Raw genomic sequence first — 17,582 nt, 5'->3', positions numbered from 1 at the left:
AATACAGGGTGAATTACTGCAGGGTTGTGAAATCTTATTTCCAGTCGTGGCGATTGCGTAAATAGCAACGAAACCGCTTTTTGTTTTCGTCCGCTGAGCTATCGCCGTACTTGTAACGTCGATCAATTCGGGAAAAAGGCATTCAGATTAAACAGAGGGAGGCCTCCGCCATCAGGGGTGTGGTCACAGGCGACGTCATTTCTGGGACTTTTTGACTCTCCGGTAAATGATATCGTAGTGCAATAGTGCTCCTGATCGTTTGTGCTAATCCAGTGCTTCTCAACAACTTCTCGACACTTTTTTTTTTTCGCTAGCCCGTCTTTCTAGTGAATGCCATGTGCAGCATTGTTGATACCATAACATTGAAGCAACTGATAAATCCCGCCTGCCCTAAATGCGGATGTATGCATCTAGCGATGGAGAAAATACAGACAGAAGACGAGGACAAGACCGGAAGTGAGGCTCGAGAGTGGAGTCGTATCCCAGGAGAGCGTTTTTCTGGGTAAACAACACAGGAAGCATTAGCTGTGCCGATAGGGAGGGAGGGAGCGGGGGGGTGCGCGAAAGGCATGAGGGGAGAAGGAAGGAGGTCATTGAGGGATAGGAGGAGGGACAAGAAACAAGAGAAAGGGGCAAGAATTTTTGTAGGCTGCACTTTTGGAAAAGACGCAGCTTGATGGTATGACACTGGTGTAAAGGAAAAGACTTTTCTTGACACGTCTTTTAAAGGTACCGTCTGATCCTTCGCGTTCTGCATCATCGCGTTGTACCTCCGTAAGCGCTCTTACGTAAACGGCGTTATTTATGTGACTACTCCCCGCTGTTCTTCCAAATGTCTTTTCCTCGAGTGCTTAATGAGTTTGTTTTATTCGGCTCGGCCGCGCCGAGGTCATAGACGGCCGACGCTCGGCCCGGCAGCTCCTGGGTGGTCTCCCCGCCCGACCCCACACGTACCCCTTGTGGGTATTTTCTAGGGAGAATGCTTTTAACATCCTGTAGTGACTTGTCCTTCTGCCTTTTCTGGCCACTGCCCTCTTTTTAATCTCAGTCAAGGTCTTTCCCTGCGCCTTCAGCGGCGTAGGCCGTTTTCAGTTAACAGCAAGTGAAATTCCATTGATGTAATATTACATTTTTTCTTTTAATGAAGGCATTCCATCCCAAAGACGTTACTTTTTTTTTTGGGAAGAGACTAGACATTCGAGCCCAGTTGTGGCATTGAATAACACGTCCGTGTCACAGTTAAGGGGGCCCGAGTTCAAGTCCACCTCGCTCCGGCCTTCCTGTGTGGAGTTTGCGTGCTCTCCCCGAGCCCATGGGGTCTCTCCGGGGACTCCGACTTCCTCCCACACTCCCAAAACCATGCATGGCAGGGAATCGGACATCGTCAAATGTCCTTAGGTGTGATCGGTCGAGTGAGTTCCCAAAGAGAACCCACGTGGGCTCGGGAAGAACATGCAAACTCACACACGAACGCCGGAGCCAGGTGGATTCGTACTCTGGTTCCTGTCACCTTTTATGGGACTATTGCCACCGCAATAACACATTTTAGCCCAGCTTAGTGTCCTGTAAGTTTCTTTACGATGAGAGAAGGCAACCTGGAAATGCGGTCCGTTTATCTGTTGGTGGCACCGCAGCACAATTGACTGTAATGTTGGACAATTCTGGCACCAGCACACTGTTCTGTCAGTCGAAACGCGTTTGTTGGGGGTCTTTTAAAATGGACGTGCCACAAAACTTTTTTTGGGTCACTTCCCAGGTTACAACCATGGATGAAATGGACTTTGAGCGGCGCCGGGAGCTGAGGAGGCAGAAGCGGGAGGAGATGCGCCTCGAGGCCGAACGGTAAGACCTTTCTCGAAAAGTAGTAAACCTCCGGGAGTTCCGACGGTGACCTTGGCTGGAATGGAGCCAGCTCACAGGGCGCTGTCATTTCGGATCGTCCTACTTAGCGAAGAATTCCTGGGGCCATGTTGCGGAGCGAAGCTGCCTGTCGGAGCGCCTCCTCTGATCTTGTTGCCAATTTGGATGAAAATGGCGCCAGTGTTGTTTTAAAGCTTCAAGGCCTCCTTGAGGTTTTTTTTTTTCTTTTTTTTCAAGCATAGTTTGGCAAACATTGTCTTCCCCCCAGCTTTGCTTGTAGGAGGAGGGAAAAAAAGGTTGATAAGCAATCAGATAAGCATTGTGATGACCTTTAAGTGGGAACGCTCAATCATACCCTCCCGCTCCCCTTCCAATTTTCTCTCCCAGATATGGAGGCCCTCTGAACTCCCTTTGATTCAATGGATGAAATGGATTAGACAAAAGCCCATTTGCACAAGTGATTGAGCAGTAACGTGCCAAGCGCGGGCAAAAAATTCAAATATGATATCATGAAAGTGTCGAAGCCCTTTTTTGTTTTTAACAAAAGTTTCCTCCTTTCCGCAGCTTCAGGCCACTTAGGAAGAGCTTGATAAGGATGTAGATAACAGCCAACATCATCCATCTATTTTGACAAGTTTTTTTTACTTCCAACGCAAATGCAAAATAGGCTCAGTCGACCTATTTTTAATGTCGACTTAGCAACTCGGTCGCCATATTTTCCGGGCCAATGTGTAGAGGTGAAATGATTGACAATTAGTTGCTTTGAGAAACAATGAGCCAACATGATTTGTCAATTTGAAAAATGTTCGCCATTTTTAATAAAAGTATAGAATGTACTAACCCGCTCTATTGAGTAACGGACAAAATAATGGACAGCTTAAATTATTCATGGATAATTGTTAGTTGCAGCCCTAATTGTCTGTATTTATTATACTGTGTTTTTGGATCAAAGTGCCTGATTTGTTGGAATGATCGAAGTTGAGGTTAGGAACATTTTTCAGAGACCAAATGGAATGGTCTGGATCGTAGTAAACATCAAATTTTGACTTGGCGGGCCATGTTCCAGTAATAACTGAACTGGCAGGTGATACACTGCTCCTGTTATTGATAAAAAAAAAATAAAAATTACGTCTCCACATTGCTTTAATTTCTGCCAAGATAGCAAAACATTTCAGCAACCCCCCCCCCTCGCTAGCCCAGTCAGGACCACATGTTGCTGCGTTGGAACGCTTTGTGTTCAACATTAGTTTTGAGCGCACCCATTTAATTAACCGTTGAGCGTGTTTGGATCGGATGATGAAGCTTTGACGAAGCCCGTTCCACTTTTCTGGAGCCAATCCTTTGCTCTCCTGTCTTGGATCAAGTTCCAGTTGTAAGGAAGCCATAGCTTGTCTGAAAACTACAAAGTCCAGTCTCGGCCTGTCAATTCATCTCAGCCGTTTTCAACCGCAGTGAAAAGCCATCGTGGTTCACGGCTCCTTTGACGCGCCGTCAGGCTGCCGTTGGACCTCTAGTGAAAGAAGCAGCAGCCCACCAGTCAGGAATCCGTGAGGGCACCTGTGACCTATCATGTCGTACTCAGGGTCAACAGGGCAAATGCCCTTTTGTGAATTTCAATGATGTTAACGTGAAGCTTATCAGAAAGGTGGATTTGATTTGGAGTGCCTGAGGGCTGCCTATAGCGTTTTTCCTGTCTGTTTACCTCCCCCCCTCCCCCTCCTCGTATGTTGACCAATCATCTCCCTCTTCCAGTTGCATAACATTAAGGGTCCGATAAAGTGTCGCCAGATTTAAAAGAAGTCTTTTCTTGACTTTCCTTTTTATGGTTTTATACGCTTTTTCCTCCCCGTTCTTCATCTCCATCCTTCGCCCTGTTCTTTGTGCAAGATGTTCCACTTCTCCATCTCCTGCTTCTTGTCGCGTCCTCATCCTTTTCATCTTTCCCAACCAGTGCGCGTCACCTCACCCGCCCCTTTTAGCTTGTGATCTCATGCTTCAATTTTAATCTCCAGCCCTTCCCTTATTCTCGCACACACACACCCATGTCACACCACTCCTTTCCTCTCGCGGCGCTTTCTCCTCATCCTCTTCGTTCACGAAACAGCTGCCCTTCCACCTGTGCGATCCAGGAAGGGCTGAGGAAATAACACCCATCCTTTGTGAATGGCCCTGACAATATGGGACAATTCCTAACATGGTCTGCTTGAGTTCTGGCAGGAAGTGAAAATAAATGGGAAGGGTATGGGTTGTACCTTCACGGAGGCCCACCTCTACTCTGTTTATCCACCGGGCGTTAATGCTCACTCAAATGTAAACTTTGCCGTCAAATAATCCCATTTGCATGCATTTAGAAATCAACCAATACCCGTTTTGACCTGTTATATTCATTTTAGCCTCCTAGTCTTTCTGAATGTTTTTTTGTCATTTACCTAAATATTTAAAAAGGGATGGTATTAGTTATTATATCATCAGAATGTCAAATTGAGTTCCACCTTATGTGAGTTTCATTTTTCATTGTCAGTGTCATTTTAGTGGAATTCTGCTTGCTACACAAACAAACAGTGATGAAATCAAACCTCCTAGGAGGAGGTAATGAATTCAATAAGCGGATTTAGGGGATTTCTATCAGAGAGGGTGGGCGAGCCAGTCTGCAGCCCGGTTGCGGTTCTTTGGGCCGGCGCAAGGATAGGAAATAGTCCAGGGAGTCCAGCGTGGGAATGGGTCAGCATTTTCTGACAGCCCGATCCCCGCCTCCCTTCCTCACACGGTCCCTCCCTTCTGCTCCACAGACGCTCGCATTTTCACATTTTCCTTTTACCAAGTAGGGGTGAAAAAGTCTACCCCCACCCCCTTCCAAAATGGGTTTTGCTCACATAACTGAGATGCTATGCCACAAGGAAAATATTTAGACAATCTTGTGCCTAATATGCTCCCCGCGTATAACTTTCAATGGCACAAAAATGCTGCTGGTTGAAACACGCTGGGCGTCGCCTCTGATGAAATCAGCAGATTAGAGTATTCCCTTTTCCGTTGTTATCATGCTCACCTTTAACCTATTCTCATTTTTCATTTCTCTCCCGTTCCCTTGCTTGTCTCCTCCCCCTTCCAAGAAGCTCTGTGGCCCAATGCTGACGGAGTTTGGGGCCTGAGTAGGGAAAAGGGGGGATATTAACGTGGCCTTTGGTTGTGTGTGCGCCGTGATTGACAGGAATGCTAATTCAGCTTTTAGAAGTTTGTTCTTCTCTCTTACCGAGGAATCTTGAACCCCGGGATTGTCGCCGCCTGCCGCCAAGGACTCGTTTATTTCCATTTTTAGATCTTGCCTTCTTCTCTTTCTCATGACATTTGCTGCCGTTTTCTGGGACAGCACAATCCTGTGGGAATTTAGGCAGTCGTGCCGCCATGTTTTGTGTGTGTGTGTGTGCGTGTGTGTGTGCAGGGGCGACACGTACAAGTGGCGTTTTAATTATGTTACTTTGAGGGGAAGGTGGAGTGGATTTAAATTCAATTACTGTATTTTTCAGACTATAATACGCACCAAAAAAAAAGATGATTTTAAAACTGCAACATCAAGCCAGACTGAACTACATGATTACAAACAAGAGCAGAACCAGCATATTTTCAACCTAATAGCAACACGCCCGGTTTATTAGAGTACTGCACCAACACAACAGTCGAATCTCTTTTTGCTAGTGGTGAGTGCCCCCTAGTGTCAGCTTCTTCTGTGGTTCCCTTGTTTACTGGGAAATTGCCCTCTTGTGAATAGTAAAAAAAAAGTGCAGGTAAGCCGCACTGGACCATGACTCATAGGGTTCAAAGCGCGAGAAAAAAGTACCGGATCATAGTCCAAAATTAAAAATGAAACATTTTTCTACTTTTTCCTTGTAGGTATACCTATAAAACCTTTATAAATAATGTTATTTAGAGTCGGTGGGGCAGTGCGAAAGGTTTCCTCTTTCCTAGTGAGGGCTTTGCAAAAAAGACTAGTTAGCTTAATGCCAACGCACAATGCGAAACAAGCTAGCAGCGGTGCTACAGCCGTTGTCATATAACGATCGGGTAAAAAGTAATCAAGTACCGTGAAAATATCTAACCCGGCCTGAGCCAAACTTTGTCCTCATAGGTTAATCATTGCCCGGCTGATGTGAGTGATGTCATCGTCCCACAGGTCACGCTTGGGTGTTAACAATCTCATCTGCTCTGTTTTGAAAACATCCCCCCCTCATGATGGATAGACGTTGAGGCGAAGGGGGAAAGCTTGTTGACGAACTGCAAAACCTCACATAAACCCAAAGCGGCTTTGCCGCGGCTCACCACACATGTTGCAATTAACATGTAACGGCACGCTCGGCCGCCCGGGCTCAAAGGCGCTTGTGTGATGTTAGGTAGCCGCGTGCTCAGCAGAGGGAGTGGAAAGGTCAGCCGGGCCGCCGCAGATCAAACATGGAGCCGACTTTGCGGATGTCAGGTGGCCGGATAAACAGCACTTGCTTGTTGAATGTGCGAGGATGTTGAGGGTGGTTGATAGCTTCCGTCGAGTAGAACATGTGAAACCGCCAATAGGCTGTTTTCCTTTTTTTTTTTTTTCCTGTTTACCGAAAGAAAACGAAATTGCAGTAGCGGAAATAAATGATGCACAAAAGTTAATATTTCCCTATACTTGCCACAAGATGGCAACAAAATCAACTTTTTTGTTTACACATGCCTTTCGACACCGCTCGTAGGTTTTCTTGGTGTCCACAGTGTGGTCCTACACAGGAAGAAGGCCTTTAAAAAACATAATTGCATATGAAGTAGATATGTCAATGGAAATAATGCAATACTAGATTTTTTTCTGGTCTCCACTGATCCGTCCTCGTCTCGCAGGTTGTCAAGGAATGACGACGACGAGGAGGAGGCGGCCCGCGAGAGGAGGCGCCGTGCCCGCCAGGAGAGGCTGAGGGCCAAGGAGATGGAAGACGCCGCCGGGCAGCCCGACAGTCTGGTCGTCACCAACTGCCACAGGTGACCAAGTGCTGCGCTAGTCCAGAAAAACAAACAGATTGTGTAGATCTTATTAGTTTAGGACTTTGTTGGGTAGCTCAAAGGACTCTGAAGATATAGACCAAAAACAAATGTCCACTACGGTGAACCTGAATGAAAATACGAGGATATTGTTCACGCAGCCAATAGAAAGAGCGGAATGCAGAGAAAAAGCCTCACTCTTGACGGGCTGTTGCGGTCTTTTCGTCAAAACGTACAGTGGCTAGTCTTGGGGCGGGTCTACTGCTATCTTTCCGTTCTTAAATCCAACGTTCCTATGCGGATTTATTTTCGGTCTGACCTGTCCTTTTTTCAAGCATTTCTGTGGCGAAAAGCTGTCGGTGGAGCCAAACTGTCAGTGTTTGGCTGGGATGGACAGGTCCGCAGCGCACAAATGGCTGTCTGCTCCTGGCTCGGTGGACTGATTTCTTTAGCAGCACTTGTTTTTACATCAATCTGTGGACAAGTATTGTTTTGAAAGCTGCGATTTCCTCTCAAAGCTGTTATTTGAGGTACTTGTGAGGTGCTCACATGCCAATTTGCAACATTTTAACCTAGACCCCACACGTGACTGTGGGCAGTGAGCTTACTGCTGAAATTTCAGGATGAGCCCACACTGCATTCAAACCTTTGCAGGTGAATTTAACGTGACCTTCACGAAGCTTTTGAACGCGCATGTTGAACTTTTAACGAGGAGCTTAATGCCAAAAATCGCAGCTGGCGTTTGATCCTTGAAATGATCATTGAATGTCCCGGTTCACTTAATGAACTAATGTTCACATTTTGACGTCATGAGATCTAGACGACACCTAAGAATGGATCAGAAATCCGTTGCGAGTCTGAATCATTTCACGGAGGAATAATAACACGTAACCCGCAACAAATGTATGTATAACTTACGGATATGATGCGAGAAAAAAACAGATTAGATTTATTCTGGTTTGCTGTAGTTTTACTATATACACGGTAGCATAGAAAATAAGAGAATTCGACCCCTGAATTAGGGGTCAAATTACGGTATAAAGCCACCATCATTTTCTCTCCCCAACAGTATGGCAGAAAGCGTCTCAGTGAGCAGCTCTTTGGGAGGCGACGTCGGCGAGGAAGAGGACCAAGCGCTGCTGGATCGCGTGGCCAGGCGCGAGGAGCGCCGGCAGCGTCGCCTGAAGGAGGCGCTGGAGCGACAGCGGGATGACGCGGAGGGCCACGACGACGTGGAGAAGAACAAAACGGCGCTGGAGGATGAGGAAGAGGAGCAGAGGGCTTCCTGGCGTCGGGAGAAGACCTTCAACTACAGGGGGGAGGAGAAGGAGCCGGACGTGGCCGGGGATGATGAAGACGCCGCTCCCGTTGAGGAAAAAGTACAAGAGGAGAACCCGAGGAGATCTTACTTAAGAGAAGAGGTAAATCGTCTCTTTGGTCTTTTGTGAGAACTTGAATAATTGTCTATTTGATCATGTTTTGCTAGGAATCAACTGATGAAACTTACATAGAACAGCAGGTATGCTTGCACAGTAGAGCGACTGCTTCAGATAAGCGCGGTAATGCCACTTTTTCATAGGAACTTGCCGAGGAAGGGATTCATTCAGTAGTCAGTACAAATCAGGCTGAGTCGGCAGACGTAGTGGCTGAAGAGGCGCCCCAGGGCCAGTTTATAGACGTCGGCGCCAGTACGATACAGAGAAATGACAGTGAATCCGACAGTGAGGTGTGTGAGATACCACACTCGCAGGACACTCAGGTATCCGAAACGCGGTAAGATGAGTTTGGCGAGAGGTGTCGGGCACAAGCACGCAGTCGCTCGGGAAAACTTCACAGGCGTCTGTCTGGCGATATTTCAACGCATTAAGGAATACAGTGAACCCTCGCGAGATTGCAAATCATCCCCGTGCCACGTGTGCAGCGCAGATTTTGAAGCTATTCTTCCCACAGGGCAGAGAATAGCGCTCCAAACTTTGGAAACACCTTCAAATGGTCTCAAAGAGGTCTAATAAATTGAGGTCATTAACTCTTGAAGCTGAAAGTCACTCCAGGTCAGATCATCTACATCAGAAAAATGTACAAAGGTGCCTAATTTTAAATATAAGATGGGTGTTTTCCAAACTTTTGATCGGTATTGTATATATCGTGTACAGCATATACCGGTGGTTCACAAATAGGTGTCTTAACAAGATTTCTGCGGGTATCAGCAACTGTTATGCTTTTTAATGCTGTGACGGGAACAAATTTGATTGGAAAATGGAGCAACTTTATTTTAAGTTGTCTTACCTTGACTTTTTCTAAACTACGCTTTACAAGGAACATCACGTCATTTTCAAATGAACTCGTTCATTTGTTGGTCGAAAAAATACTACACATTTAAACTTTGCCAGCAGCGTCAAGGCTACTTAATCTAGTCTTAAGAGAACAGATTTTTGTCAGACCAAATGATATGAACCTGTAATAAACGGGGGTTGACTGTATTTGAGTTGAATGCTGGAACCACATGCTGAGATTGGCCAGATGCCTCACGTCATCACAGTTGTGATCCGCACCGCTGAAAAGTGAGCTTGTGCGTTGTGAAGTGTGGCTGCAGCACCGTCAGTCACATCCAAGGTTAATGCAATGCTTCAGAGTGGTCACTTATTTCACTTTTGCATGTCCTCTACCCCGGTGAGCTCTATTACATGACATATAGTGGAACCTCTCGATACAGATTTCATCCGAGTGCAGTTTTCTCCTGAATCGTTCTTATAGTGAATCACATTTTACATGTAAATTACAAGTACAAACCGTTTTGCTTGTTTGATGCATTACTTGTCACCATTGACTAGCAAATAGAATCGACTATGCCATGTGAAGTGAAGAACATACTATTTAAATATAACAAAAACTATATATATATATAAAAGCATGACTACGCCCCCAAGTGGACGCGACTTCTAATTGCAGTGCCGATTCACAAAGTATACACCCAAGGTGTTGACTTGCACAGAATCGCTCACGTTGTGTAAATGTCACAAAAGATGACGGAGCTTCCGTTTTGTGATGTGACATTGTGTCACCTCCACTGACACTTTAACGGAGCACGTTTGTGTGTGTGTGGCTGCAGCTGTATGAGAGAGGCCAGAGCAGGGAGGAGCAAAGGAAGCAGAACGGAGGCCTGCATGATGAGGAGGAAGAGCAAGGGGAGGAAGAAGATGCTTCCCAAAAACAGTACAGGAAACCCGAGAGGACGCTCAGGTACGTGCGCATTACTATTTGTCACTTCGATGTAGGGCTGCACGATAATGGCCAAAATGATGATTGCGATTATTTTGGTCAATATTGAAATCACGCTTCATGTGTGGTCAAACATGTCTCGTTATTGCCCTTTTTTTTAAACAAGGAGTATATAAACAAGGCTTGCAAATATTAAGGGTGCTGGGTTTGAGATTTGAGATGAAAAATAACCCATATTGGGTTATAATAAATACCCCGTTTGCGCTTACTTTTAACCTAGCTGTTTTTGTATACGTTTTACCTGAAATCATTGCTTCACCTCTCCCTGAACCTCCACCATGGCAGAGAACCAAATGTGGCTCCTGATTAAATATGCATACCGTAACTGGCCCCATCGCACGGAAAAAAAAACAACAGTGATATTTAATACAGGAAGAAATCATGACAGCGAAAAGCCGATACCGCGCATGATTAATGCACCTCATATCGTTTCTCCGTAAAGGTCAAGCTAGTTTCCTAAATATATATTTTTTTAAAAAGCACGTTGCCGAGGCTCTTTAATCCGACTTTTCAGGCGTTTGCTTTTCCTGCATGCAAGCGTTGCCCCGGGCATCAACACAATATTTGAAAAGCATGAATCAGATTTTAAAATCAAAGAGTTTGCGGAAGAAAAGCCGCTTTCGGTCACCGAGCCTGGAGCGCGAAAGCCGAGAAGAGCGGTAACATTATCTCGAAAGGTGTCTTCTGCGCCTTTTGTTTTGATCCCCCATTTCACACCGCATCCTATGTCAAACGTTTTCGCACGCTCCTCGCAGCGGCGCGGGTTCCCCCGAGGCCTCGGCCGAGCAGGGGCCGGACGAGGACGAGGACGCCCGCCTGGAGGCCGAGCGCAAGCTGGAGGAGCTGAAGCGGCGCCGCGAAGACGCCGAAAGCGAGGAGTTTGAGCGAATGAGGCAGAAGCAGCAGGAGTCGGAGGCCCAGCTGGAGGAGCTGAAGAAGAAGCGAGAGGAGAGGAAGAAGGTCCTGGACGAGGAGGAAAAGCAGAGGAAGCAGGAGGAAGCTGAGAGGAAAGCCACAGAGGAGGTTAGACTTTGTGGGCAGGCAGTTACCGTGGCGACGCTAACTCTCCACTGCAAAGTCATCAAATTTTCAAGTACGTCGGCAGTTAACGTAGTGGGTTCCCATCGTTTTTTCCACCCTCCTTTACGTTAATTCTCATCGACCGTATTCTACGCACTTTAAGGCGCAAATAGAAATCTTCAATTAAATAAAAGAAAGTGTGATTTTATAAAGTAAAATCAGGAAAAAATTAAATCAACAAAATATTTTTAGTTTTGTTTTTTTTATTTTAAAAAAAGAATTAATATTTACTTGAATCACAATATTCTTTTAAACTCCTGATTCGTCTTGACATTGATCTAAACGGGTTTTTTTTCAATATCAAATAGCTGTTTATTAAATTTGTGAGTGGAGTTGTGAGAACGCTAGTTTGTGTTCATAAAGTTTGACTGGCTTACTCGATTTTATTTTGATTCCCTTTTGCGCAGCTCCATCCAGTGGCTGCACAACGGAACCCCAGTCACTCCTGGAGCTTCTATTCTATGTTCTTTATAATGCGGTGCGCCCTATATATAAAAACTTTTCGAATTGGCCATTCATATTTTGATGTATGAAATCATTCAGTTCCATACAAAGAATGGAATTGAAAAGTGTAAAGACCCTTTTAAGGTACGTTTAAATATGTCTGAAATATACGGGTTAGCATTTCATAGTGTTCCTAATTTAATGTTCACTTCCATCGTTAGTCTCCTCCTCACACAGCTGCACGTTCTCCTCGTTAGCCCGACCGCTGTCTTTGCCGGTCTTGGACGCATCTGCGGCGGCTTTTTTCTCCCTCTTTCCTCTTCGCCTTGTGTCATGTTAATGAGGTCTTTTGATTTGTAATTAAAAGTGGGCCTGGGGATAGAGGGAGACTAATTAAGCAAGACAAGGCCGCTTGGAGACGGGCGACGTGCCACCAAGCGCCATCATTTCTAGGAGTACGTGTACAAATGCGCTAATAATTTGAAAAGGCAGTTCATCAGTCGAGGCCCAGTCTCTACAGTTAAACCACATTTATCGCTAGATTACAGACTCAGCCCTTATATGCTTTCAACATATTTTTACAACACTTTTTTCAAAATCCAGTTGAATTTTCCTGACGCCTGAGCAACTGTGACGTCGTTCTCGGTCAATAGCGCGCGGCAAAATGGCTGCTCGCACCCAGGGGTGGGAAATCAAATGAAAACAGCGGGGGCCACAAAACCGACCCCTGTGGAACACCGTAAGCCAAAAACAGCACTGCAAGTCAAGATTTTGACTTGTGTGTATTGTTCAGGAGGAGAAGAGGAAGATGAAGGAGGAGATTGAGAGGAGGAGGGCAGAGGCAGCCGAGAAGAGGCAAAAGGTGGAGGAGCCGGCGGACGGTGAAGAAAAACCCTTCAAGTGCGTCAGCCCTCGTGGCTCCTCTCTCAAGGTCAGTGGATGCAATGCCTGTTTCAATCCATACGTGCACACCACACCCCTTATCTGATTGTTGTGTATGTTTGGTTTTTTTTTTAATCGGACGCCAGACACAGCTTTACTTTGTCATCATGTTCACTGTACGTACAACTGAGTGTCTTTGGGTGTGCTTTAGTCTGTCAAAAATACAATAAAAAAGTACACATGAATCGAATGAAGAGTATGAATAAAGTCGAGAATCCCCCACCCTTAATCCTCTTCTGTATGAATCACATGTGTAAACATTGTATATTTCATGTCGTATATTTCTTGCGTGTGGCCACTGTTTGAAACCGTAAAGATCGTTTTCAACCACAAAAGTTTTGGCGTATAGGTCGAAATTTAAGGTAAACGTCGCTATTTTGCCGTCACCGCCTGGTAGAAGCACAATCTGGGGAGGTTTTGGTCCTTATTATCAGCCTTTAAACAGCACGAGCGGGGCGGCCTGATGTGCGCCATGTGAGGCAGATAACAGCTGTGCCTAGTATGGACACGAGCTTCTCCTGGCTGCGAGGATTACAGGAAAACGATTAGGGTTAACAGGATTACTGTAACGTCATTCGCATGGCCGCAGCTGTTCAAAATGCGTCTGAGAATGGGGAATTTCCTGTCAGGGAGTATTTTTGGAACGCCCGCATTTGTTGGTCGCTCATTGCAAGGCTAAGAAGAAAACATCTAGGACCCTTTGGGTGCAAACATTTGTCCCATTTTTGTTCATGTGTTCGCACGATATACAGCGGGCCACCGCTATACGAAATGAATCTGTTCCAGGTGTGGGATTCGTCATAAGGTCATGACAGTTGTTGGATATCGTGAAGCGGGGAAAGTGCCGTAAAGAGGGGACAAAAAAACGCCCGTGTCATAAAAGGAAAAACCAGGGGTCCACTGTATATCAAAAACAATCCAGCAAAGATTCCCACAAGCAGCAAAAGAGAAATGCTGTGTTTTTTTCACTGTGTGTTTTTGTCTGGTATGCGTGTGTCATCGCATTGGGAACAATCGGTAGCATTGTGCGCACGGGTCACCAGACTACGCCTGTGAAGGAAAGTCCATACGCTAGATATACGCTCTTTATTTTCAAGGGCACACACGTGTGTGACTTATATTTCTTCAGTAAAATGTTGGATAATTTTCAGCAATATGTTTCAGATCGGAGAGCGTGCCGAGTTTCTCAACAAGTCGGCACAAAAAAGGTAAAAGAAAGAAAACACCTCCGATCGATAAACGAGCTTTTATTTGTGCTTGTGAAGCCTGCGCTCCTATTTGGCCATAGAGGAATGTAAATGCCCGCGGGCACAAAATTTCAAATCTGTTCCTATTTTCCTCCCGCCCGTCCCTACAACAGCACAGTAAAGACGTCCCCTTCACCTGTGGTGTCCAAGATTGACAACAGACTGGAACAGTACACCTCAGCCGCCCAGGTGAGCCCATACGGAAAACATCACCTCACATACGCCCAAAAGTGCCGTGGCGTACCCGCAACCACTGCATTAGACGATGCAGGTGCAGCTGCTGTGTAATTGTGATGCTTTTGTCCTGCCAAAAATGCGGAGTTTAGTTATCCTCGGCGCTGACGTCGCCGCATTCCACAATCGCCCGGAATTAATCTCTGCCGATTTCTGTGGCCGCAGCGAGAGAACAAGGAGTCGCGATGCCCTCGCTCGGGCGCCGTGGATCTCCCGGTGGTGACCGACAGTATCCGGAACATCAAGAGCATGTGGGAGAAAGGCAACGTGTTTGGTTCGACGGGAAGCGGCGGCGGCAGCTTTAAGGTAACGCAGGAAGGACAATTCCCCGTTTCAGCGCCGCCTTCTTAGCTTTGGCCTCCATCCAAACAGGAAGCAACTTTGATAAACCCGGGCGTGGCGGGCCGCATCAACGACTGGCTGAATAAAACCCCCGAGAGCGGCAAGGCGGCGGGAGGAAGGCCATCGGTAGGTCATTGTCGTGGCAACGCCTGTCGTATTTCTAAAATGCAGTCAATCGTGTTTTTCTTCATAGCGTGTCGGTGCTGTCATTTTGTTGAAAAAAAAGGTTGGTTTTTTTTTCGAAAGTAAGCCAACTTCGGCGGTTGGCCGCGGGGACGTCGGAAAAGGGAATTCGTTGGGTGGCCGACTGGGGCCAACGCGCTGCAGATGGCTGAACACGAATGAAGCAAATGAACGAACGAAAAAACAACCGCATATGGACCTCGCTCACCTTTTCGTGTCATCTTTAGGTCATCTTCTGTACATCACTGTTCTATTTTGGAGTTCTAGCTCTTCATAGCTTCTTGACTTTTCATCTGTTACTTTTCGCCACGGTCAACCCCTTAAACTCTCATTTCTAATTATTATGCATCCGTTTCTGAATCCCTATGGTAACGTTGTATTGGTCATCTTTTCTGACTGACCTTTTTTGAGGCTGATTTTTATGACTAAAAACGCACCCAGAAGGTAAGTTTGCATGTAGAGGAGTGTTTGAGTGACATCTTCTGGCCACTGTGAAAATAACATGCAGCAGATTTGCAGTAGTTTTGGGATACACGCTCATATCATCCCTCCTTAAGACGAATGTTCAGAAATTGATGGATGATGCTTTGCAGCTTTGACATGTGCCTTTTTTTCCAGGACCTGAAACCTGTGGATGTGACCAACAAGAGGAGTTTATGGGAAAACAAAGGCTCCTCTCCGGCCAAGGTACAAATCACATACCCCGCAACAGATATATCTATCATTCCCCTAGATATTCTCAAATGTTGCTATTAACTCAGTCAGTAATTATCTCCTTCACTACAAAATAGATCTTTGACGTGTGTGTATAATTGTAAAATTTTGCAATTCCATTTGCTGTTACTGTACACGCGCAGATACCTCCTGTGAATACATCTTTGTGTTTGTGTTTCTCCCAAAAGAACTCTCATAGCTAGTTGATGTAATCAATACAATCTGGAAAATGCCCGCAGAGGTAAAATACATACATATATATTCATCACAAAAAAATGCCTTGCGCTTTGCTGTGACTTTTTGCACTTTTTGTCTTCACTCATCGGAGAGGCTTGCTTCTGTTGAAATTGGGTGGGAATAATGACAAATTTCTTCATAAAGAATGACTTTTCTAAAGAACACTTTTGATTTGAAAGGAAAACTGGTGTCCTAAAGTATTATTCTCCAAGGACGCCCCGCAAAACCAACAAGATGCCGGCTTTACGTCAATTCTGTCTCATAAAACGGGTGGCTTTTTATTTCTTTATTTTTCCCACACGTTGGCCTTTTTTCGCTTCCAGGAAGCACAAATCTGCTCCACTTGCACTCGGCCTTCCCTTTTTATCGCCTCAATGCAGCCCATCTTTACAACATCTGCTTCCGCTGTCGGCAATTAGCACTTGCGCGCTTTTGGCTTCCCCGTCATCACCTGCGCACATGCCAGCCGACACGGATATACCGGCGGCCTTGCGGTTCAAATGTAAACGTTTGAGTCCCGTTTCCTTCCTTCCTTCCCGTTTGGCTTCCTTTGTAAGCTCACTTGATGCTAGCGGAAGACGGACAAGTGGGATAATTGCTTCTCTTTTTGTGTGGTAGGCGACAGGAAGAGGTGAGAGCAAATCAGTCACCAATGGTGAGTAAGTACAGTCAGCACTTTGTTTATCTTGTGTATTGTCCTCAACAACTATTGAGGTCTTTTTGCGTGTCCCCCTCTGCAGGTATGGGCCACTAATGTCCAGAAGGAGCCTTCCAAAGCCAGAGCCACAACAATCAACACTTTGGCTCGATGACCAAAAAAATGACCCCGTTCCCAAAGAGGGGCCCCAAGAAAAAGAAGGAAAAGAAAGACATGTCTTAGCATTGTCCACAAACATCACTTATTTTATTGTTTTTCTTTGTACGGTGGCAACTTTAGGTGCCTTTGCATGTTTATATTTGCTTTCTAAAAGAAACCAAATGCTGTGAAAATTGGATGTTATGACTCTGAACTCTTAAAAATTGCAGTGAAAGAAAGACCATTAATGATATTGATGACAGACGCAACCCCTCATAAAATTCCAGTCCGTCTCCTTTTAATTTATATTCAAAGCAAACGCTTTCACACACTTTATTCAGGATAGAAATATAAGCACTTGTAGAATTTAGCTCAAGTCACATTTATTATGTCTTTAGCACAGCGATGATCTGAGTAATGTATGTTAACACACACATGTATGGTCATACTGTATTTTATCTAACATCCTTATACTCACATCCAAAACTTTTTTGTATTCGTAAACATTCCAACAACAGGCAGTGTTGACAAAAGCCCGTTATGACTTTGTATTATCCTATTTATGTGTGTGTGTTGTAGCTTCAAACATTCCTCTTTAAAGCAGGTGCACGCGATGCCTTCAAATTTTTATATATATGGATAGAAGGTCAAAGGCAAAGCAGCCATTTTACCTTTGACTTACGAAAAAAAAATTGCTTTTATGCACACTCTAGTAGAAATCAGGGTGCCTCTGCAAGTCCAAGGACGAGCCACTATGTACTTTATCAGGCCTTATGATTGCAATGAAGCTTAACGAGCGATGAGGCAGCGTACACGAACGCCTCACAGGAAGGAAGCCTTTACGTTAGGAAGATTTGTAATGAGGATTTTTATCGGCTCCGTTGATGTTTTGTCTTCCTGCTCCGACCTCGACAATCACATTCCGCGGCCTCTGAAAGAGCGGGAGAGAGGCTCGACCAAAACGTTTTTTTTTTATTTTATGAATGTTTTTCAATGCTTTTTTTGACATTTCTTTGCTTAACCAGAAAACTTTGTGTAAGCGACGCAACACACCACACATTGTCATATGTTAGTCTCTGTGAAGAACCTTCCCAATGTCACGCACGCTTCCAAGTGGACGCATGTTTTTGAAACATTGTACCGCTGACGCAACAACGGAATAAAGGCATTGAGATTCAACTTTTTTGGGGAGCAGCTTGTCCAGTGTATTTAGGGACCCT

The 17,582-nt window shown here is 45.4% G+C and overlaps 1 protein-coding gene across 10 annotated transcripts in view; it reads left to right on the top strand.

Annotated features, from left to right (window-relative positions):
- cald1a (caldesmon 1a) overlaps nucleotides 1-17,541 on the top strand; it is a 36,428-nt gene extending 18,887 nt beyond the window's left edge. For 3 of the 10 annotated variants that reach the window (XM_088406014.1, XM_088406011.1, XM_088406015.1), the window contains exons 2-16: nucleotides 1,757-1,842; nucleotides 6,727-6,864; nucleotides 7,934-8,285; nucleotides 8,351-8,383; nucleotides 8,444-8,623; nucleotides 9,974-10,104; nucleotides 10,899-11,166; nucleotides 12,461-12,598; nucleotides 13,774-13,817; nucleotides 13,970-14,045; nucleotides 14,256-14,396; nucleotides 14,463-14,558; nucleotides 15,234-15,302; nucleotides 16,185-16,225; nucleotides 16,307-17,541. In XM_088406014.1, coding sequence (XP_088262140.1) covers nucleotides 1,766-1,842; nucleotides 6,727-6,864; nucleotides 7,934-8,285; nucleotides 8,351-8,383; nucleotides 8,444-8,623; nucleotides 9,974-10,104; nucleotides 10,899-11,166; nucleotides 12,461-12,598; nucleotides 13,774-13,817; nucleotides 13,970-14,045; nucleotides 14,256-14,396; nucleotides 14,463-14,558; nucleotides 15,234-15,302; nucleotides 16,185-16,225; nucleotides 16,307-16,553 — 2,031 coding nt within the window. In that variant the 5' untranslated portion in view covers nucleotides 1,757-1,765 and the 3' untranslated portion in view covers nucleotides 16,554-17,541. Of the gene's footprint in view, nucleotides 1-581; nucleotides 730-1,756; nucleotides 1,843-6,726; nucleotides 6,865-7,933; nucleotides 8,286-8,350; nucleotides 8,384-8,443; nucleotides 8,624-9,973; nucleotides 10,105-10,898; nucleotides 11,167-12,460; nucleotides 12,599-13,773; nucleotides 13,818-13,969; nucleotides 14,046-14,255; nucleotides 14,397-14,462; nucleotides 14,559-15,233; nucleotides 15,303-15,517; nucleotides 15,571-16,184; nucleotides 16,226-16,306 lie in introns of those variants that run through there. The other 7 variants (XR_015864125.1, XR_015864126.1, XM_088406012.1 and 4 more) reach the window with 7 other exon arrangements.
- The last annotated feature ends 41 nt before the right edge of the window (nucleotides 17,542-17,582 follow it).

The sequence above is a fragment of the Hippichthys cyanospilos genome, chromosome 22 (assembly GCF_059441005.1).
Source record: "Hippichthys cyanospilos isolate Australia breed blue-spotted pipefish chromosome 22, RoL_Hcya_1.0, whole genome shotgun sequence".
NCBI lineage: Eukaryota > Metazoa > Chordata > Actinopteri > Syngnathiformes > Syngnathidae > Hippichthys > Hippichthys cyanospilos.
This window is presented reverse-complemented; position numbering and strand designations above follow the sequence as displayed.